Raw genomic sequence first — 20,693 nt, 5'->3', positions numbered from 1 at the left:
ATTGTATTGCTTTCACAAATCCCTGTTGTTTCCAGGTAACACATGGTTCTAGATTTACAGACTGCCATTTCCCATTCTCCATCCGTGCCCATGTTCTATGGTCTGAAGGACAGAGCACTGTCTTCTCATGGTTTAATCCTAGTGCAATGATCGGGTGGGTAACATAAACTGTGGCATTATGTATAGTAAGCACAAAGGCAGTAGCCATGTTAACAATGGGATCATAGGTAAAATTCACCAGAGTCCACCAAGGTTGGAACTTCTCAAAATCATTGGTATTGTCCCAAACAGTCTTTTGGACTTCAGCTGGAAAAAATTCCTTCACTTCCTTCCCTAACGATCAAGGCAGCCGTTGCCTGCATCCATAGCCGTGCTTGCATACAACTAAGAGCTAAAGATCTAACTTTCCATTAATGCTCTTATCCTCTGTTGTTACAGCTTCAGACCAAGGCCACTCACCATTCTCTATTATCATAGAGGCACCTTCTTGAATCACAATTAAAACTTATAAGCCATAGAAATAAAACAATTCTGTTAACTAAATTCCTGCTAACTATATTACTAAATACTCCTGACCGTAATGTCCTCATTTTGCTCGACTGAGCTTTAGTTTCAGTTCACCGTCACCTGGCGTTACTTTCCAGGGGGCTTCTGGAGCTTTCTTCACTTGAGAATGGTGAATCCAGGCACTCTGTTCCTTGATCTCAATTGCGGTAGAGGTTGTAAGGAGCACCTGGTATAGTCCTTTCCACTGTGGTTTCAAAGTTTTCTCTACAAGAGACTTAGTTACCTCTCAGGCTTTGGCAGTCCTAGTGGGGAAAGCCTCTGGCCATCCCGAAAAGGTATCTGTCAACACCAGTAAATATCGACACCCCCCTTTTCTTAGAAGTTCAAAAAAGTCAATTTGCCACTGTTTCCTGGGCTCATGGCCTTTTCCAATTTGACAGTTTTGGTTTGGGGGCATTTTTGGGGGTAGTCTGGAGACAAAGATCACATTGTTATTTGAGTGATGGTAGCATATAAGTTCCTGGCAATATTTTTTTTCAATTAGATAATTATGCAAAGCATCTATTCCCCAATGTGTTTTCTGGTGTTCTTTCTTTACCGGTGACCACAATAAATTGGAGGGCATGACTGGCTTCCCTTCCCTTTTTGGTAATAGCCCATCCCTCTTGGTTATATTTTCCCTTTTGTCTTTTGATTAATTTTCTATCCTTTTTGTTATATACAAGGTTACCTTCAAGGGGAATTTGCCTGTCTGGAGTCAGGGCTCCCTCAGTTGCTACCTCACCTTCTGCTGCTTCTTTTGCCTCTCTGTCCGCCAGATCATTTCCTTCCTCCAATTCTGAGCTCACCTTCTGGTGTGCCTCAGTGTGCATGATTGCTACCTTTTCAGGCAGCTGAACTGCTTCCCATAATCTCATTATTTAGTCCGTATAGATGTTTATTTTCCAGATTCTATTATGTCTTTGCAAGTGGTAACTGCATACCCAGCATGTCGTTTTCCGCTGATGACGTAGCTGCTCCCATATTCCCACATCATCAAAAGGAGTGTCTTTCAGATCTGGACGGCTGGAGTAGGTAGCTTCAATGGTCTCCAGGCAGTCATGGTGTACTGGCTCTCCTTGGTTTCTGCTGATTTCAGGAACCTTTGTGGGTGTCCTGGTTTCAGTTAGCACAGAATTAATTTTCTTCCTAGTAGCTGGTGGAATGCTGTGTTTTGGCTTAGAATGAGAAGAGTGCTGATAACACCCCGATGCTTTAATTGTTGCAGAGCAGTGCTTATACTAAGCCAAGGACATCTCAGCCTTTGCTCTGTCCTGCCAACGGGCAGGCTGGGGGGGTGCAGTAAGAGCTGGGAGGGGACAGACCCAGGACAGGTGACCCAAACTAGCCAAAGGGGTATTCCATACCATCTGACGTCATGCTAAACAATATATAGGGGTGGCTAGCCGGGGGGAGGGGGCCGGACTGCTCGGGGTTAAGCTGGGCATCGGTCAGCGGGTGGTGAGCAATTGCATTGTGCATCACTTGTTTGTACATATTATTAGTAGTAGTACTAGTATCATCATTGTATTATTATTATTATTATTATTATTATTATTTTCCTGTCTTATTAAACTGTCTTCATCTCAACTCACGAGCTTCACTTTCCATTTCTCTCCCCCGTCCCAGAGAGGGAGGGGGGAGGGTGAGCGAACGGCTGCGTGGTGTTTAGCTGCCAGCCGGGTTAAACCACGACAGTCTTTTTGGCGCCCAACGTGGGGCTCGAAAGGTTGAGATAACGGCAGATCTGACCAGAGTGTGTTAAACTAAAATTGGTATAAGTATTAGACCTGCTTAATAGTCACTTGTCATAATGCTGATTGCTTTAATCTCAACTGTGCTGCGCCTGTTTTCCAAATTGAGTATTATAGCACGTTATTTTCCGTATGTGCTCTCTGTCATGTTGTTTATCCTCTCCGGGCCCTGGTTTCAGACCATTATGGTACTGTGTGTTGTATCAGTGGCTTATGAGATGATGAAATATCTGGCCATGACTCTAACCTGGTATTTGTACTCAGTAACATCTTCGATTCTATACTTTGGAAAATCTACCGCGACCCTAGAGGCACGGGTACGTGAGTTGCAAAAGAAAACAATCAGGAAAAAGGGATTCTCCGAAAAGTTTGCTGCTCCAACTTCCAGCAGACAGTCCTTCAAACACAGAAACGAGGAAGATTCTGACCAGGATTAGGGGGGCCCTGCCTCCAGCCAGGGGGAGGAAAGGGACAATCGAGTTTATTGGACTGTGTGGATTCGATGGCCTGGCACATCACGCGCACAGAAGTATAAGGCTTTAGTAGACACCGGTGCACAATGTACTATAATGCCATCGAGCTATAAAGGACCAGAGCCCATCTATATTTGTGGAGTGACAGGGGGATCTCAGCAGTTGACTGTATTGGAGGCTGAAGTGAGTCTGACTGGGAATGAGTGGGAAAAGCACCGCATTGTGACTGGTCCGGATGCTCCGTGTATCCTTGGCATAGACTATCTTAGAAGAGGATACTGCAAGGACCCAAAAGGGTTCCGGTGGGCTTTTGGTATTGCTGCCTTAGAGACAGAGGGCATTAAACAATTATCTACCTTGCCTGGTCTCTCAGAGGACCCCTCTGTTGTGGGGTTGCTGAGGGTCGAAGAACAGCAAGTGCCAATTGCTACCACAACTGTGCACCGGCGGCAATATCGCACCAACCGAGACTCCCTGATTCCCATCCATAAGCTAATTCGTCAATTGGAGAGCCAAGGAGTGATCAGCAAGACTCATTCACCTTTCAATAGTCCCATATGGCCAGTGCGAAAGTCTAATGGCGAGTGGAGACTAACAGTGGACTATCGCGGCCTGAACGAAGTCACGCCACCACTGAGTGCTGCAGTGCCGGACATGCTGGAACTTCAGTATGAACTTGAATCGAAGGCAGCCAAGTGGTACGCCACAATTGATATCGCTAATGCATTTTTCTCCATCCCTCTAGCAGCAGAGTGCAGGCCACAATTTGCCTTCACTTGGAGGGGAGTCCAATATACTTGGAATAGGCTGCCCCAGGGGTGGAAACACAGCCCTACCATTTGCCATGGGCTGATCCAGTCTGCACTAGAGCAGGGGGAAGCTCCTGAACACCTGCAGTACATCGATGACATTATTGTGTGGGGTGACACAGCAGAGGAAGTTTTCGAGAAAGGGAAGAAAATAGTCCAAATCCTTCTGAAAGCCGGTTTTGCCATAAAACAAAATAAAGTCAAAGGACCTGCACGGGAGATCCAGTTTTTAGGAATAAAATGGCAAGATGGACGTCGTCAAATCCCAATGGATGTGATCAACAAAATAACAGCTATGTCTCCACCAACTAACAAAAAAGAAACACAGACTTTCCTAGGTGTTGTGGGGTTTTGGAGAATGCACATCCCAAATTACAGTCTGATTGTAAACCCGCTCTACCAAGTAACTCGTAAGAAGAATGAGTTTGAATGGGGCCCTGAACAACGACAAGCCTTTGAACAAATCAAGCAGGAAATAGTCCATGCAGTAGCCCTTGGGCCAGTTCGAACAGGACCAGATGTAAAGAATGTGCTCTACACTGCAGCCGGGGAGAACGGCCCCACCTGGAGCCTCTGGCAGAAAGAACCTGGGGAAACTCGAGGTCGGCCTCTGGGGTTTTGGAGTCGGGGATACAGAGGATCTGAGGCCCGCTATACTCCAACTGAAAAGGAGATATTGGCAGCATATGAAGGAGTTCGATCTGCTTCGGAGGTGGTCGGTACTGAAGCGCAGCTCCTCCTAGCACCCCGATTACCGGTACTAGGCTGGATGTTCAAGGGAAGGGTCCCCTCTACGCATCATGCAACTGATGCTACATGGAGCAAGTGGGTTGCACTGATTACTCAGCGGGCTCGAATAGGAAACCCCAGTCGCCCAGGAATATTGGAAGTGATCATGGACTGGCCAGAAGGCAAATACTTTGGGATATCATCAGAGGAGGAGGTGGGTCGTGCTGAAGAAGCCCCACTGTACAACCAGTTGCCAGAGAATGAAAAGAAATATGCCCTGTTCACTGATGGGTCCTGTCGTATTGTGGGGAAGCATCGGAGATGGAAGGCTGCTGTATGGAGTCCTACGCGACGAGTTGCAGAAGCTGCTGAGGGAGAAGGTGAATCGAGTCAGTTTGCAGAAGTGAAAGCCATTCAGCTGGCTTTAGACATTGCTGAACGAGAAAAATGGCCAGTTCTCTATCTCTACACCGATTCATGGATGGTAGCAAATGCCCTGTGGGGATGGTTACAGCAATGGAAGCAAAACAACTGGCAGCGTAGGGGCAAACCTATCTGGGCTGCTGCATTGTGGCAAGATATTGCTGCTCGGGTAGAGAACCTGGCTGTGAAAGTACGCCACGTAGATGCTCATGTGCCCAAGAATCGGGCTACTGAAGAACATCAAAACAACCAGCAGGTGGATCAGGCTGCTAAGATTGAAGTAGCTCAGGTGGACCTGGATTGGCAGCATAAAGGTGAATTATTCATAGCCCGATGGGCCCATGACACCTCAGGCCATCAAGGTAGAGATGCAACATACAGATGGGCTCGTGATCGAGGGGTGGACTTGACCATGGACGCTATAGCACAGGTTATTCATGACTGTGAAACATGTGCTGCAATCAAGCAAGCCAAACGGTCAAAGCCTCTTTGGTATGGAGGACGATGGCTGAAATATAAATATGGAGAGGCCTGGCAGATTGATTACATCACACTCCCTCAAACTCGCAATGGCAAGCGCCACGTACTTACAATGGTGGAAGCAACCACCGGATGGCTGGAAACATATCCTGTGCCTCATGCTACCGCCCGGAACACCATCCTGGGCCTTGAAAAGCAAGTCCTATGGCGACATGGCACCCCAGAAAGAATAGAATCAGACAATGGGACTCACTTCCGAAACAACCTTATAGACACTTGGGCCAAAGAACATGGTATTGAATGGGTGTATCACATCCCCTATCATGCACCAGCCTCCGGGAAAGTTGAACGATACAATGGCCTGTTAAAGACTACCTTGAAAGCAATGGGCGCTGGGACGTTCAAAAACTGGGATACGCATTTGGCAAAGGCCACCTGGTTAGTCAATACTAGGGGATCTACCAACCGAGCTGGACCTGCCCAATCAAACCTGTTACGTACTGTAGATGGGGATAAAGTTCCTGTAGTGCATGTAAAAAATATGCTGGGTAAAACAGTCTGGGCTACTCCTGCCTCAGGAAAAGGCAAACCTATTCGTGGAATTGTTTTCGCTCAGGGACCTGGATATACTTGGTGGGTGATGCAAAAGAACGGAGAGGTCCGGTGTGTACCTCAAGGAGATTTAATACTGGGTGAGAATAGCCCATGAACTGAATTGCACCATGTTAAATAGTATATTATACTGTATGTTATCACTACCATGATTACTATAGGTGACTAATTAGAATGTATGGAAAAGAGTGTAACCTGAGCATGACATAAATGGTATGGAATAAGGGGTGGATAGATGTCCTGGTTTCAGTTAGCACAGAATTAATTTTCTTCCTAGTAGCTGGTGGAATGCTGTGTTTTGGCTTAGAATGAGAAGAGTGCTGATAACACCCCGATGCTTTAATTGTTGCAGAGCAGTGCTTATACTAAGCCAAGGACATCTCAGCCTTTGCTCTGTCCTGCCAACGGGCAGGCTGGGGGGGTGCAGTAAGAGCTGGGAGGGGACAGACCCAGGACAGGTGACCCAAACTAGCCAAAGGGGTATTCCATACCATCTGACGTCATGCTAAACAATATATAGGGGTGGCTAGCCGGGGGGAGGGGGCCGGACTGCTCGGGGTTAAGCTGGGCATCGGTCAGCGGGTGGTGAGCAATTGCATTGTGCATCACTTGTTTGTACATATTATTAGTAGTAGTACTAGTATCATCATTGTATTATTATTATTATTATTATTATTATTATTTTCCTGTCTTATTAAACTGTCTTCATCTCAACTCACGAGCTTCACTTTCCATTTCTCTCCCCCGTCCCAGAGAGGGAGGGGGGAGGGTGAGCGAACGGCTGCGTGGTGTTTAGCTGCCAGCCGGGTTAAACCACGACAGTGGGGAAAGCCAGTGACCGCCTTTCACTTCCAGCACTGTGGACACTGTGTGAGACACTAGTACAGTTATTTTCTGTCCCAAGGTGAACTTGCGTGCTTCCTGGATGCCCAAATTTCTTACATAGGGCACATTGCTCCTTGCCTAGCTGGGGCTGTTCCTGTCTGGGCGTCCTTTTTCCTTCTTCCCTAATAACTGCTATCAGCCTCTTCTGCATATTTAATTGAGGAAGATAACAGTCCTCTCTCCTTCCAAATTGCCCCGTGTGCATGCACCACACCAAAGGCATATTTCAAATCTGTCCAAATGTTTGCCAGCTCAAGAGCTCTTATCAAGGCGATGATTTCCACCTTTTGGGCTGATGTTTGTTACCGCATATCCTGTGAGGCGAAATCCCTGGCGGACGAAGCTGCTGCCATCTATATACCAATCCTCCGCATCTTCTAGGGGTGTTTCCTTTAAATCTGGTCAGCTGGAGTGTACCGTGTCTTGATGCAATCATGAATGGGTGATCTGGAAACTCTGTTACTGAGGAAAAAGGCTGGGTTTACAGTATTAGTGCCAAAAAAAAAAAAAAAGTAAACTAAGAGTCCATTGTACACATTCCTTTTCTTCTTCAGTAGCTATCATTTGCATATTGCAGCAGTGTCCCCTTTTCCTGAAGGGGTCTTTCAAGCTTCAAGATCACAGTTCCCAAATATGGTGGGGCTATTCTTGAACCCCTGTGGTAACACTAAGTAAGCTGAGTTTTCCGTCCTCTATTATTATTTTCCCATCCAAAGGCAATATTTTGGTATAACCATCCGTAATTTCCGGGGTGATTAGGGTCTCACTTGGGGGGGTTGGTCAGGGGAATGCAATCATTGAAAGTTCCCTAAGCGGTCCCATTGGCAATCTGAGCTCACACATGAACTCAGGTTGTTTTAAGAGTTAGCTATTTTTCTGTTTCCATGACAACTCTCTCAGACCCATCATGATCCCTCTGCTCCAGAGGGCTCACACCGGTGATTTTGAGGTCTCTGCCTCAACCCTGGAATACATCCTCTTTCCCTGCTTATTCAACTTCAGACATCTCTGTCAAATACTACATGCCACACCTTCAACACCTTCAACAACCCTTTTAACACCTCATTTTATCTTATTGTTATAGGTTTTCATATTAGATCTCTCACTTTGGCTTTTACCTAGTCTCCTTCTGAACTACTTGTAACCTTTTCAGTTGGAGTAAAGCTCTGGAACAAGGCAGCCCTCATGTTCTGCCTTGAACTTTTGTCCAGATCCATTTTGTCCTTTTCAGGTATCTGCTTGGAAGAATTCCATGGGTTAGGGACCTGGAAGGAAAGGGGATCCAAGACAGCTGGTCAGTATTCAAGTATCACTTTCTCCAAGCTGAAGATCAGTGCATCCCTATGAGCAAAAAGACAAGCAAAGAGGGCGGGAGACCTGCATGGATGAGCAGGGAGCTCCTGGCAAAGCTCAGACAGAAGAAGGAAGTTTACAGCATGTGGAAAAAGGGGCAGACTACTTGGGAGGAATATAGAGACACTGTCAGAGTATGCAGGGATACAACAAGGAAGGCCCGTGATTTTAAGATCTCAGCCTTGGGTTGAGGCAGAACTATTAACATTCCTACATCCTCTTTCCCTGCTCATTCAACTTCAAACAGCTCTGTTAAATACTACATGCCACACCTTTAACACCTTCAGCAACCCTTTTAACACTTCCTTTATCTTTCTCCAGCCTGTACTTTTCTCATGCCAACACCAAAGGCTCAGTCAGGGGCCAACTTAATTCCACTCCTTTTTCCTCTAAGATGCTGAAACAACATATCAGTATACTACATTTCATCCTATTTTTCTTCTCTCCTCAAAAACAACATTAATTGCAAGATAGTGTTATAGTCGACTGATCCATAAAGTGGCCGTTTAGTTTATATAGTGGCCACTATTGATTGCAACACTTAGTGGAAGTCCTCTTGGTTTCTGTGCCCCCAGTTCTAACAATATCCTTCGAATGTGCCAATATGCACCCAAGGAGGCTTTCTTTAAAACGTCATTGTTTTGGATATTACTCATTTCCTTGATTTCCCATTCCCTTTATTTATTTATTTATTACTATTCCTTACTCCTGGCAAAGCTCAGACAGAAGAAGGAAGTTTACAGCATGTGGAAAAAGGGACAGACTACTTGGGAGGAATATAGGGACACTGTCAGAGTATGCAGGGATACAACAAGGAAGGCCACAGCCCATTTGGAATTAAATTTGTCAAGGGATGTCAAGGACAACAGGAAGGGCTTCTTCAAATACATCAGTAGAAAAAAGGAAGACTGGGGAAAATGTTGGCCCGCTGCTGAATGGGGCAGGTGCCTTGGTGACAAACAATATGGAGAAGGCAGAGTTGCTGAATGCCTTTTTCGCTTTAGCCTTCAGGAATCTCAGACTCTGGAGACAAGAGAGGAAGTCCAGAGAAAGGAGGACTTTCCCTTGGTCAAAGAGGATCAGTTCAGAGATCATCTAAGCAAACTTGACATCCACAAATCCATGGGCCCTGATGGAATGCACCCACAGATGCTGAGGGATGCTGACCGATGTTATTGCTAGGCCAGAATATGGTGTGGAGAATAGGAGAGGTGCCTGAGGACTGGAAGAGAGCCAATGTCATGCCAGTCTTCAAAAAGAGCAAGAAGGAGGACCCAGGCAACTACAGGCCAGTCAGTCTCACCTCCATCCCTGGAAAGGTGATGGAACAGCTCACCCTGGATGCTATCTCCAAGCATGTGGAGGATACGAAGGTGATCAGGAATAGTCATCATGGGTTCACCAAGGGGAAGTCATGTTTGTCCAATCTGATATCCTTCTATGATGAGATGACTGGTTGTGTAGATGAGGAGAGAGTGGTGGATGTGGTCTACCTTGACTTCAGCAAGACTTTTGACACTGTCTCCCACATCCTCATAGACAAGCTCAGGACGTGCAACCTAGATGAGTAGACGGTGAAGTGGATTGGCGATTGGCTGGACAAAAGAGCTCAGAGGGTTCTGCTTAGTGGTACAAAATCTAGTTGGAGGCCTGTAGATAGCGGTGTCTGCCAGGGGTCAGTACTGGGTCCAGTCTTGTTCAATTTATTCATCAAGAGCCTGTACGATGGAACAGAGTGCACCTTCAGCAAGTTTGCTGAAGACACAAAGCTGGGAGGAGTGGCTGACACCCCAGAGGGCTGTGCTGCCTTTCAGAATGACCTCAAGAGGCTGTAGGGTTGGGCCGAGAGGAACCTCATAAAGTTCAACAAAGGGCAAGTGCAGGGTCCTGCACCTAGGGAGGAATAACTCTAAGCACCAGTACAGGCTGGGGGGTGACCTTCTGGAGTGCAGCTCTGCAGAGAGGGACCTGTGAGTCCTGGTGGATGGCAGGCTGACCATGAGTCAGCAATGTGCCATTGTGGCCAAGAAGGCCAATGGTATCTTGGGCTGCATTCGGAAGAGTGTTTCCAGCAGGTCAAGGGAGGTGATTCTCCCCCTCTACTCAGTCCCAGTGAGGCCACACCTGGAGTAGTGTGACCAGTTCTGGGCTCCCCAGTACAAGAGGAATATGGAACTACTGGAGTGAGTCCAAAGGAAGGCTATGAAGATGATTAGAGGACTGGAGCACCTGCCATAGGAGGACAGGCTGAAAGAACTGGGCCTGTTTAGCCTGGAAAAGAGAAGACTGAGGGGAGACCTCATCAACATGTATGAATATCTGAGGGGAGGGTGTCGAGAGGATGGATCTGGTCTCTTTTCAGTTGTGCCCAGTGAGAGGACGAGAGGCAATGGGCACAAACTGAAGCACAGGAGGTTCTGGCTTAATATGAGGAGGCACTTTACTGTGAGGGTGACAGAGCACTGGAACAGGTTGCCCAGAGAGGTTGTAGAGTCTCCTTCTCTGGGAATATTCAAAACCCACCTTGATGCCATCCTGCACAGTATTCTCTAAGTGATCCTGCTTGGCAGGGGGGTTGGACTAGATGATCTTCATAGGTCCCTTCTAAACTCGGCCATTCTGTGATTCTGTGATTTTGAATTGAATGGTGCTTAATAATAAGATGACAAAATACTAGAGAACCTTTTCTTTAGTGAGACTGTATGTTTTTCAGTTTAAACAATACTGTTATTCTACATTTTCACCTTTTTGTTGGACTCATGAAGGCTGGATGTGCAATGCTTAATGGGGATTGCTGAAAATTCTGTCAACCAGCCCTGACTGTTTGCTTTTCCCCAAAGGTGAGCATCTGCTTGGAATGCAATAGCAGCAAATTACGTGGATTGAAACGAAAATGGATCCGCTGCTCAGCACAAGCAACGGTCTTGCATCTAAAGAAGTTCATTGCTAAAAAACTTAACCTTTCTTCTTTTAATGAGGTAATTGTTTTAATGTTTTAATGTTTAAACATGATTTTGTAAATCAAAATCTTATGGATTATTTTCAAAACAGTGTATTTCTTTCCAATTAGATTTTCAAAAAACAAAAGCATACTGTATTTCCTGATATAAAGGAACAGAAAATGGCTATTTAAATCGATGAGCTTAATGCAGAGAAATAGTTTTTTTCACACACACACATACACACACACTTTAATTTAGGAATGCTGGTCATCTTCCCTTTTATTCCTCTCCCCCGATACAATGGAAATGTAGCTCTTACTGATTGTTGGCTTTATACAGAGTTGGCAGTGCAGCTCTGTGTGTTGTTCCATGATCAGTTTTAAAATATACCAAGAGGCTTGGTTATGTATTTCCACCTCTGTTCTCCAAGATGCTTTGGTGGCCTTAAATGAAGGGATACGCTGCTTCACCTGAGATTTTTCACTCAGTGCGGAGAATAGATGATAACACTTGGGGACTACTGAAAGACTGATTTAATGGAAAGCAGCATATATACTTTCTTCTGCTTCTCTACTCTGAGTGAAACTCAGCTGGTGCTGCCTACTCTGAGAAGAAGGGCAGTAAATAACTATTTTACCTTGTCCTGGTTTCAGTTAGGATAGAGTTAATTGTTGTGGTTTAACCCAGCCAGCAGCTAAGCACCACACAGCTGGCCAGCAGCCAAGCACCACAGAGCTATTCTTTCACCCTCCCCCTTCCCTCTCTGCGATGGGGGAGAGAAATGGGAAAGTGAAGCCTGTGGGTTGAGATAAAGACAGTTTTTAAAGACAGGAAAATAATAATAATAATAATAATAATAATAATAATAATAATAATATATACGGAACAAGTGATGCACAATGCAACTGCTCACCACCCACTGACCGATGCCCTGACAATCCTCGAGCAGCCGCCCCTCCCCCACCCCGGCTAGCCACCCCTATATATTGTTTAGCATGATGTCAGATGGGGTGGAATATCCCTTTGGCCAGTTTGGGTCAGCTGTCCTAGGTCTGTCCCCTCCCAGCTCCTGCTGCACCCCCAGCCTGCCCACTTGCAGGACAGAGTGAGAAGCTGAAAAGTCCTAGGCTTGGTGTAAGCACTGCTCTGCAACAATTAAAACATCAGCATGTTATCAGCACTCTTCTCATCCTAAGCCAAAACATAGCATTCTACCAGCTACTAGGAAGAAAATTAACTCTATCCTAACTGAAACTAGGACAACTTTTTCCCTGCAGGGAGTACATAATCAGACTGATCCTCAAAGAAATCTTGGTAAGGGAAGAAAGAGGCATTTCTATCCTCTGCAAGTTCTGCCATTTCAGGTTCTAAAACTAGAACACATAATGGCAGGCATGTGAAAACTCAGCCTCTGTTCCTCCCTTTGTTGGTATTAGTCAAAGTCCCTTCCATTCAGTCTGACTCTCAAACTTCCATCTCTCAATCTTGAAAACTTCTAAAGATGGTGATGCCATGACCTCTTTGGACAACTTTTTCTGTTGATTAATTATCCTCGTATTGATTTTTTTTCTTATATCCAGTCAGAGCTTCCTTTTTTTTTCCATTGAAGACCATTGTCTCTCATTCTCCCACCATGTACCTAGGCAAAGACCCTAGCTCTATATTCTCTATAGGCTTCTCTTAGGTATTGGAAGTCTGTAACTAGGTTCCCCTTAAGCTTTCTCTTTTCCAAGCTAAACAAGCCCAGTTCCCTCAACCTCTCCTCATAGGACCTGTGTTCAAGCACCCTGACCATCTTGGTGGCCATCCACTGAACTTGCTCAAGTTTATCAACATTTCTTCTACTGGAGGGGCCAAAACTGGATGCAGCATTCTATATGTGGTCTAATAAGTGCTGAGTAAAGGGGAATAATCACCTCCCTCAATCTGCTGGCTCTGCTTCTATTGATACAGTCCAGAATGCTGTTAGTCTTCATCACTGCAAGAACATACTGCTGACTGATGTTCAGCTTGCTGTCAACCAGAACCCCCAGGTCCTTTTCAGCAGAGCTGCTGCCCAGCTTGTACCATCTCATGACTTTTCTAGTATTCTTGTTGAATTTCATGAGGTTCTTGTCAGCCCATCCCTCTAGTCTGTTTAGGTCTCCCTGAAAGGCAGCAGCTTCCTCAATTATGTCAGCTGCTCTCCCCCAGTATGGTGTGTAGTGGGTTTACGTGGCAAGGTTTTGGTAGCAGGGGCCATGGGAATGGCTTCTGTAAGAAGGATCTAGAAGCTGCCCCATGTTTGGTAAGGGCCCCACTGCTGACCAGAGGCGAGCCAATAAGAGATATTGTTTTGTGCCTCTGTGAGAGTATATTTAAGACAGGGAAAAAAACGCTGCGCCACACAGCAGCCGGGAGAGTGAGAGGAGTGAGGAACAGCCTTGCAGGCACCAAGGTCAGTGAAGAAGGAGGGGGAGAGGTGCTCCAGGCGCCGGAGCAGAAGTCCCCTGCGGCCTGTGGTGAGGACCATGGTGAAGCAGGATGTCCCCCTGCAGCCCATGGAGTACCACGGTGGAGCAGGGTTTCACGCTGCAGCCTGTGGAGGAGACCACAGTGGAGCAGGTGGACCTGCACCGACGGAGGCTGCTGCCGGAGCAGATTCTGGGCTGGACCTGTAGCCCGTGGAGAGGAGATCACGCAGGAGCAGGTGACTTGGCAGAAGCTGCTGCCCGTGGGGGACCCAGGTTGGAGCAGTTTTCTCCTGAGGGATGGACCCCGTGGTACAGACCCATATCTGGAGCAGTTCTGGAAGAGCTGCTGCCTGTGGGGAGCCCACGCCGGATCAGTTCATCAGGGACTGCATCCCGTGGGAGGGACCCCACAGCACAGGGGACGAGAGTGACCGAGAAGGAGCGGCAGAGAAGAAGTGCTGTAGACTGACCATAACCCCCATTCTCCCATTCCCCTGTGCCACTTGGGGGGAGGAGGTGGAAGAGAGTGGATGGGGGGGGAAGGTGCTTTTGGTTTCTTTCCTTTGTTTCTCACTTCTCTAGCTTGTTAGTAATAAGCAATAAATCTTACTGTCTCCCTATGCAGAGTCTGTTTTGCCTGTTACAATAATTGCTGCGTGATCTCCTTGTCCTTATCTCGACCTTTGAGCCCTTTCCATCGTATTTTCTCGCCATTCCTCTTTGAGGAGGGGGAGTGAGAGAGCGGCTGTGGTGGAGCTTGGCTGCCCACTCGAGTGGAACCACGACATGGTGTCATACACAAGCTCGATGAGATGGATTCTGTCCCCTCTTCCAGATCACTGATAAGGACAATCAACAGGACAGGTCCCAGGATAGACCCCTGCAATACTCCACATGTCACTGTTCTCTGTGTAGAGTACAACCCATTAACCACTGCCCTCTGAGCCCAACGATCCACCCATTTTTTCACCCATCAGGAAGTCCACCCATCCAGTAAATTTGGATACAAGGATGCTGTGCAAGATGGTGCTGAAAGCCTTGCTTCCGTCAAGGTGGACAACATCCACTGTTCTCTACTGATCCATGGATCTAGTTATTTCATTAAAGAAGAGAATCAGGTTGGTCAAGCATTATTTTTCCCTTGGTGGCTGGAAATAGCCAACACCTTCACCTTTATGTGCCCAGAAATGGCTTCCAAGATGACTCTCTCAGAGATCAACAAAGTGAGGCTGACTGGTCTCTAGTTCCCTAGATAGTCCTTAATACCATTTTTAAAGATGGGTGCAACATTTCTCAAGTCATTGGATACCTTTCCTGATCTCCATGACCTTTCAGTGATGATAGTGTGGCCTTGCAATTATATCAGCCAACTCTTGTGGCACCCTTGGATGCATCCCATCTGGACTACTATGGGTTGAGATTTCTCAATAGATCCCTGGCTCAATCCTCCTCTACTACTGGTAGTTCTTCTCCTCCTTGAAACCTGTCTCTAGGCACAAAGACATGGGAGACCGTGTTGGTGAAAAACAAGGCAAAGAAGGAACTGAGTACCTCAGCTTTATCTGCAGACACTGTCACTAAATTGTCTAGCCCATGCAGCAATGGGCACACATTTTCCTTGTTTATTCTTTTATTGGTAACATAGCAGTAGAAGTTCTTGTTGCCTTTAATGTCTCTTGCCAGTTTCAATTCCAGATGAGCTTTCCCCAAACCATCTCTGTATACCCAGGCAATGTTTCTATATTCCTTCTATGTAGCCTGTTCCCATTTCCACCTCCTGTATATGTTCTTTTTGCATTGGAGTTCAGTCATGAGCTTCCTGTTGAGTCAAACTGATCTCCTGACACATCTACTCATTTTGCTGAGTATTGGGATGAACAGTTCTTGTGGTTGGAAGAGGTTGTCTTTAAAGACCTGTCATCTCTTGAGCTTCTTTGCACTTCAGAGCTGTCTCCCATGGGATTCCACCCACCAGCTCCCTGAAAAGCAAAAATCTGCTCTCCTGAAGTCTGGGATCTATACTCTGCTACTTGATTTCCTCACTCCCTTCAGAATCTTGAATTTCACTATTTCGTTGTTCCTATAGTCATGACTGCCATCGATTATCATGTCCCCAGAAAGTTCTTCCTTTTTGGTGAGTAATAGATCCAGCTGTATATCACCCCTGGTTGGCCCATCTAGCATCTATGTTAGTCTCCGATACCTTTCAGAAACCTGGACTGCTTTCTTACCAATTGCACCATTCCTTTTGTGTTTAAACTTACTATTCCACTGCAGCAATCTCTGTTTTTACAACCTACCTGGCTCTTATTGAAATGCAAGAATGTTCATGTATTTGAGTTTCAGGAGTCTTTCCCCCTTAAAGGGCACACAGCATTTTTGTGGAAACAGTGTATTGGTATGTCCAGTGAAAATATGTGTTGAGGAGGAAAGCTATAAGGATGTGAACACTTGGTTGAATGCTATAGACAAATCCTGATTTGAGTCTGTCAGCTAAGCCATGTTAATGGATTGCATGCACATTCTTAGCTTTCTCAGGTTGTGGTAAAGTGCCACTAGCATATGTCACTGTCACGGTGACTTATCCTTTCAGTACATGTCACCTTGCAGTTCAAGTAAGATAAGATCATGTGCGTGATCATCTATTGAAATTCAGCTGATGGCTGGTCACATGATTTCACATTTGCTCATGTATCCATACCCTCGCTGTTTCCAATATCAAGATCTTTCAAAGCTGACATAGAAAAGAAAAAACAACTATAAAGTCTCTGTAAAACAAAAACCCCACTGATGTGTAAGGGGGAATAGCCTTTTTAAAAATGTATCTTCAAAGTAGAAAGTCACTTCCTGGGCACTGTGTAAGCAATTTTCATAGCATGTCAAACAACAAAGCTGTCTTTACCTGAGAATTGTTCTGTTTCTTTGATCTTTTTATTGGGCCTTGTATGAAGTGTATTGTTTCAAGGCCATGTTCTGTGTATCAGTGAATTAATTATTTCTTCTTTTTTTGTCAGCTGGATATATTATGCAATGAAGAGATTCTTGGCAAGGACCACACACTCAAGTTTGTAGTCGTTACTAGATGGAGGTTTAAGGTATGACACAACTGCTTTTCAGCAAAATTTTCATGTTCCATATAAATTGTTAGCTGACTAAAGAACAAAGTTCATAAAACATATATCTCACATGTCTATACTGCAATAACTTCAAAATGGTTAAAACATATTTTTAAAAATGTCTAATAAACTACCTTTAAAAGCAGGTATTTTTCTTGGTTTGAAAGAGAAAAGGGAGGAAAATTTTAAAATATGCCACTAAGGAAAAGGGGAAGTTAATGGCAGATGTCAAGTTGATAGCAATTAAAAATTATAAGGTAAAAGAGGCTGAAGCCATTGAGAAGGGCATTTTTCTCAGCCATGTAAATCATATACAATTAATATTACTTTGTGTAGGTTGTGAAACTGGTTACAATGCAGAAGAGACAAATATTTAGTATATTCGTACCCTGTAGTTTGGTAGAGAGAGGGTGAATATACTCATTAAAGGATGAGGATGAATTAAATTTACTCCCCACTTTAAGTTCAAGAGACTTGTATCAACATTTAGTAGTCTGGGGAAAGCAGTTGAGTGGGTCTCTGAGTTACTGATGTTAGTATCTTTAAACAAAATAAAACCAAAACCCTGCACAACAAAACAGAACTGAATAGCAATGATGGGGCATTCATACTGAGAGATTTATACTGGATTCATGAGGATTCATACTGTGCATTCATGTGATTTATACCCACACAAATAAAATGGGTTTAAGTATCATGAAATGTCAGGTTAAAAATCTAGGCTACAAGTCACACCTAGAAGTGTGTGTGGTTTGGGAGAGAGAACCTATATAGAATAATAGGTTCAGAGAATAGTTTGGATTGGAAGGGACCTTAAAAATCATCTAGTTCTAACCCCCCTGCCATGGGCAAGGACACCTTCTATTAGACAAGGTTGCTCAAAGCCCCATCCAACCACTTCCAGGAATGGGGCATCCACAGCTTCTGTGGGCAACCTGTTCCAGTGCCTCACCTCCCTCAGAGTAAAGACTTTCATCTTAATATCTAATCTAAATCGACCCTCTTGTAGTTTAAAGTCATTCCCCCTTGTCCTATCAGTACACTCCCTGATAAAGAGTCCCTCCCCAGCTTTCTTGTAGGTCCCCTTTAGGTACTGGAAGGCTGCTATGAGGTCTCCCTGGAGCCTTCTCTTCTTCAGGCTGAAGAACCCCAACTCTCTCAGCCTGTCTTTGTAGGAGAGGTGTTCCAGCCCTCTGAGCATCCTCATGGCCCTCCTCTGGACATGCTCCAACAGGCCCATGTCCTTCTTATATGGGGGGCTCCAGAGCTGAATGCAGTACTCTGGGTGGGGTCTCACAAGATCAGAGTAGAGGGGGAGAATAATCTCCCTCAACCTGCTGTCCACACTATTTTTGATGCAGCCCAGGATATGGTTAGCAATGTGCTGACTCACGCTGAGCTTCTCATCAACCAACACCCCCAAGTCCTTCTCCTCATGGCTGCTCTCAGTCCATTCTCTGCCCATCCTGTATTTATGCTTGGGATTGCCCCAACACAGGTGCAGGACCTTGTACTTGGCCTAGTTGAACTTCTTGAGGTTCATACCTCATGAGTTTGAACTTTGAAGAGGGGTTAGTGTTCATAATGAATATGCAACACAAGCTTCCTAATACTTTTGGATGCATAAATAGAAGGGATGAGTGAGAATAGGTAGGCAATTTTTATCCATGTATGAGGAAATAATTGATTTCAGATTAGGAAATAGAGGATATGAGACTTAGGTCAGTTATGACATATTCGTGAATGACCTGGAAGAGAGGTGAAATAGTGAGGTGACACTGGCACCAATAAAGTTATTCAAGACAGTAAAGATAAATGTTAGTGATGAAAGGTCGCAGGAGACCTTTATAGTACTGGATGACCAGATGATAAAATGGCACCTGAGGTTCAGTAAGGGTAAATCATGTATCTGGGCATAGATACATAGATAAATCATGTATCGAGGGCAAAACATGTATCTGAACTTTATATATAAAAATGGTGGGCTCTGAATTGACTGACATCAAACAGTAATCAGGCTTTGGGGTTAGACATAAAGATATTGGCTCAGTAATGGTCCAAGAAAAACACAGAAGAAATGCTAGAAATTATTAGGAAAAGAATAGAGAGCTAAACAAGAGCACTGCTGTGCTTCTGTATAAATCCACTATTTACCTGTATCATGTGCAGTCGTGATTGGCATGGAAAAAGGAAAAACTATAAACTGTCATATTCTATGAAAGAGATGAAGGGTGGCAAGTGAAACTAGTAGGTATGAAGTTTGGAATGAACAAAGAGGAAAAGCAATTTTGTTGTAAATTCTATTTACCCTGATGGGGGATTGAGTTGGGAGAAACAAAGATCACAACCAATATTCATTAATAACAGAATTTATAAAGCTGTTATTAATAGGGTCAAACTATTATTAATAGCAGATGATAACTCATTTATTCCCTCACACATTTGCTCATAGTTACCCAGTTGGAAAAACAACAGGGAGACCAACTCCATCTGTGTATTCAGAAGCAGAGGGTCATACAGACATGCCAGTGGCTTCTAAGTAGGTGTTCAAACAGTCCTTTATGACACAACTCTCCACGTTCATACCTAAGTTAAACAGTATTGTCAATTTTCATTCATAGTTTACATAATCACAGAATGTTTCATTAACTGTATAATAATTATAAGCATAAACATTTTGATTCTATAGTATTTTATGATTATCACAATTAATAAAACTATACATTCAAATGTGATTAATCATACAACGGGGAGGGGCTTAAAAGATATACAAATATTTCCTTCAGCCTTATCCCTTAAATGTTTTCCCCAATATCTCCCCATGACATGTTGGTAATGTTGAAATGTTTCTCATTCCTCATATAATTGTTTAGTTAGCCAATATGTTCTCTTTTATCATGAGTAAGATTACATTTACAGTAGATCTTTCCCAATTCTATTATACATGTACATTTTACATATCTTGTTAGGTATCCTAATATAATTGTCACATAATGTAGCCCTGGTACAAGAATAGTGATATTCCTGGTCACTACTGAAAAAGTGAACATGATCAAACCAGTTTCATCTAGCTTTCACTGTTGATATTAGTGGCTTGATCTGATCCAAAGTTCTCAGCTAGCCTTGCTCTAATTTTGCCCTTCTTATCTTCTTGCAGGCTCTCTCATAACTTAGTGATTTTCTCAGAAATGTGTCCCCAGGCTAGGCAGCTGTGTAGTATCAGAGCTGGGCTTTGGATCCTTGGGACGCAGGCGACTAAACAGTTGGGGAGGGAGAAGGAGAAATAGCAAGGGGGAATTACACAGAGCTGTTCACATTCATTACATTCATGTATAGACTTCTACCATTCTCTTTCTTCTTTTACAGAAATGCTAGGTTTAGTGGTTAAGTTCTGATTATTAGATATAAGTAACATCCAAAACAGGTCAGGTCCAAGATCAAGCCAGAAAGTTAGGCCACAGGTCAGGATCTATGAGGGTATATGATCAGCAACAGCTGTGGAGATCAATACTCCCACAACACATCTCAGACAAGAAGTGAAGGCTCAGCTCTGAGATGGACAGATGAGGGGAGGCCCCAGGTGATGTTGTTCAGGTCCATTAAGGCCTATTAGTGCCCTCAAAGTCCTGACATATTTGCCATTACCTTCATCTATTTGATGTTACAGGGTTCATCCTATCTATTATATAATTGGACCCTTTCTATTTCAGCTCTAAAGCATGTTCCTTTTTATCCAGTTTCAAATACATCACTTGGTCCCCTTTTCTATAGGATATACATGAATTCAATTCTTCCTTTCTTATTTTCCATATTTTTCTTGTATTACTTCCACGTGAGACTTGATTTCTTCTTCATCCTGTTGTAATGTTTTCACTTTTTCACACTGATCTCTTTTCAGGAGCTCTAGGGGTCACCAAGGTATGGGCTGTGCAAATGTTATATGGTACAGTTTTAAACCACTACTTAATCTGTCACCATTCCTTAAAGCTGCTAATATAAAGGGTATTTTTCCAGCCCATTGTTTTGGATATTGTCCTACAATTTTTGTTAGACTATTTTTTATAGTCTGATTCATTCTTTCTACCATTCTGGATGATTGTGGGTGGTAGGATATATGC

At 44.3% G+C, this 20,693-nt stretch overlaps 1 protein-coding gene and 1 long non-coding RNA gene across 5 annotated transcripts in view; one reads left to right on the top strand and one right to left on the bottom strand.

The window, feature by feature from the left end:
* The window catches only part of LOC311426388, a 371,544-nt gene that overhangs the window by 314,316 nt on the left and 36,535 nt on the right, over positions 1–20,693 (bottom strand). The gene's annotated exons all lie outside the window — the stretch shown is intronic.
* LOC311426329 (polycomb group RING finger protein 3-like) overlaps positions 1–20,693 on the top strand; it is a 176,269-nt gene that overhangs the window by 145,767 nt on the left and 9,809 nt on the right. For all 4 annotated transcript variants that reach the window (XM_084502766.1, XM_084502769.1, XM_084502768.1 and 1 more), the window contains 2 exons: positions 10,905–11,042; positions 16,474–16,554. In XM_084502766.1, the coding sequence (XP_084358892.1) occupies positions 10,905–11,042; positions 16,474–16,554 (219 nt within the window). The remainder of the gene's footprint in view (positions 1–10,904; positions 11,043–16,473; positions 16,555–20,693) is intronic.

Source organism: Aythya ferina, assembly GCF_964211825.1.
Source record: "Aythya ferina genome assembly, chromosome: W".
Lineage (NCBI taxonomy): Eukaryota > Metazoa > Chordata > Aves > Anseriformes > Anatidae > Aythya > Aythya ferina.
This window is presented reverse-complemented; position numbering and strand designations above follow the sequence as displayed.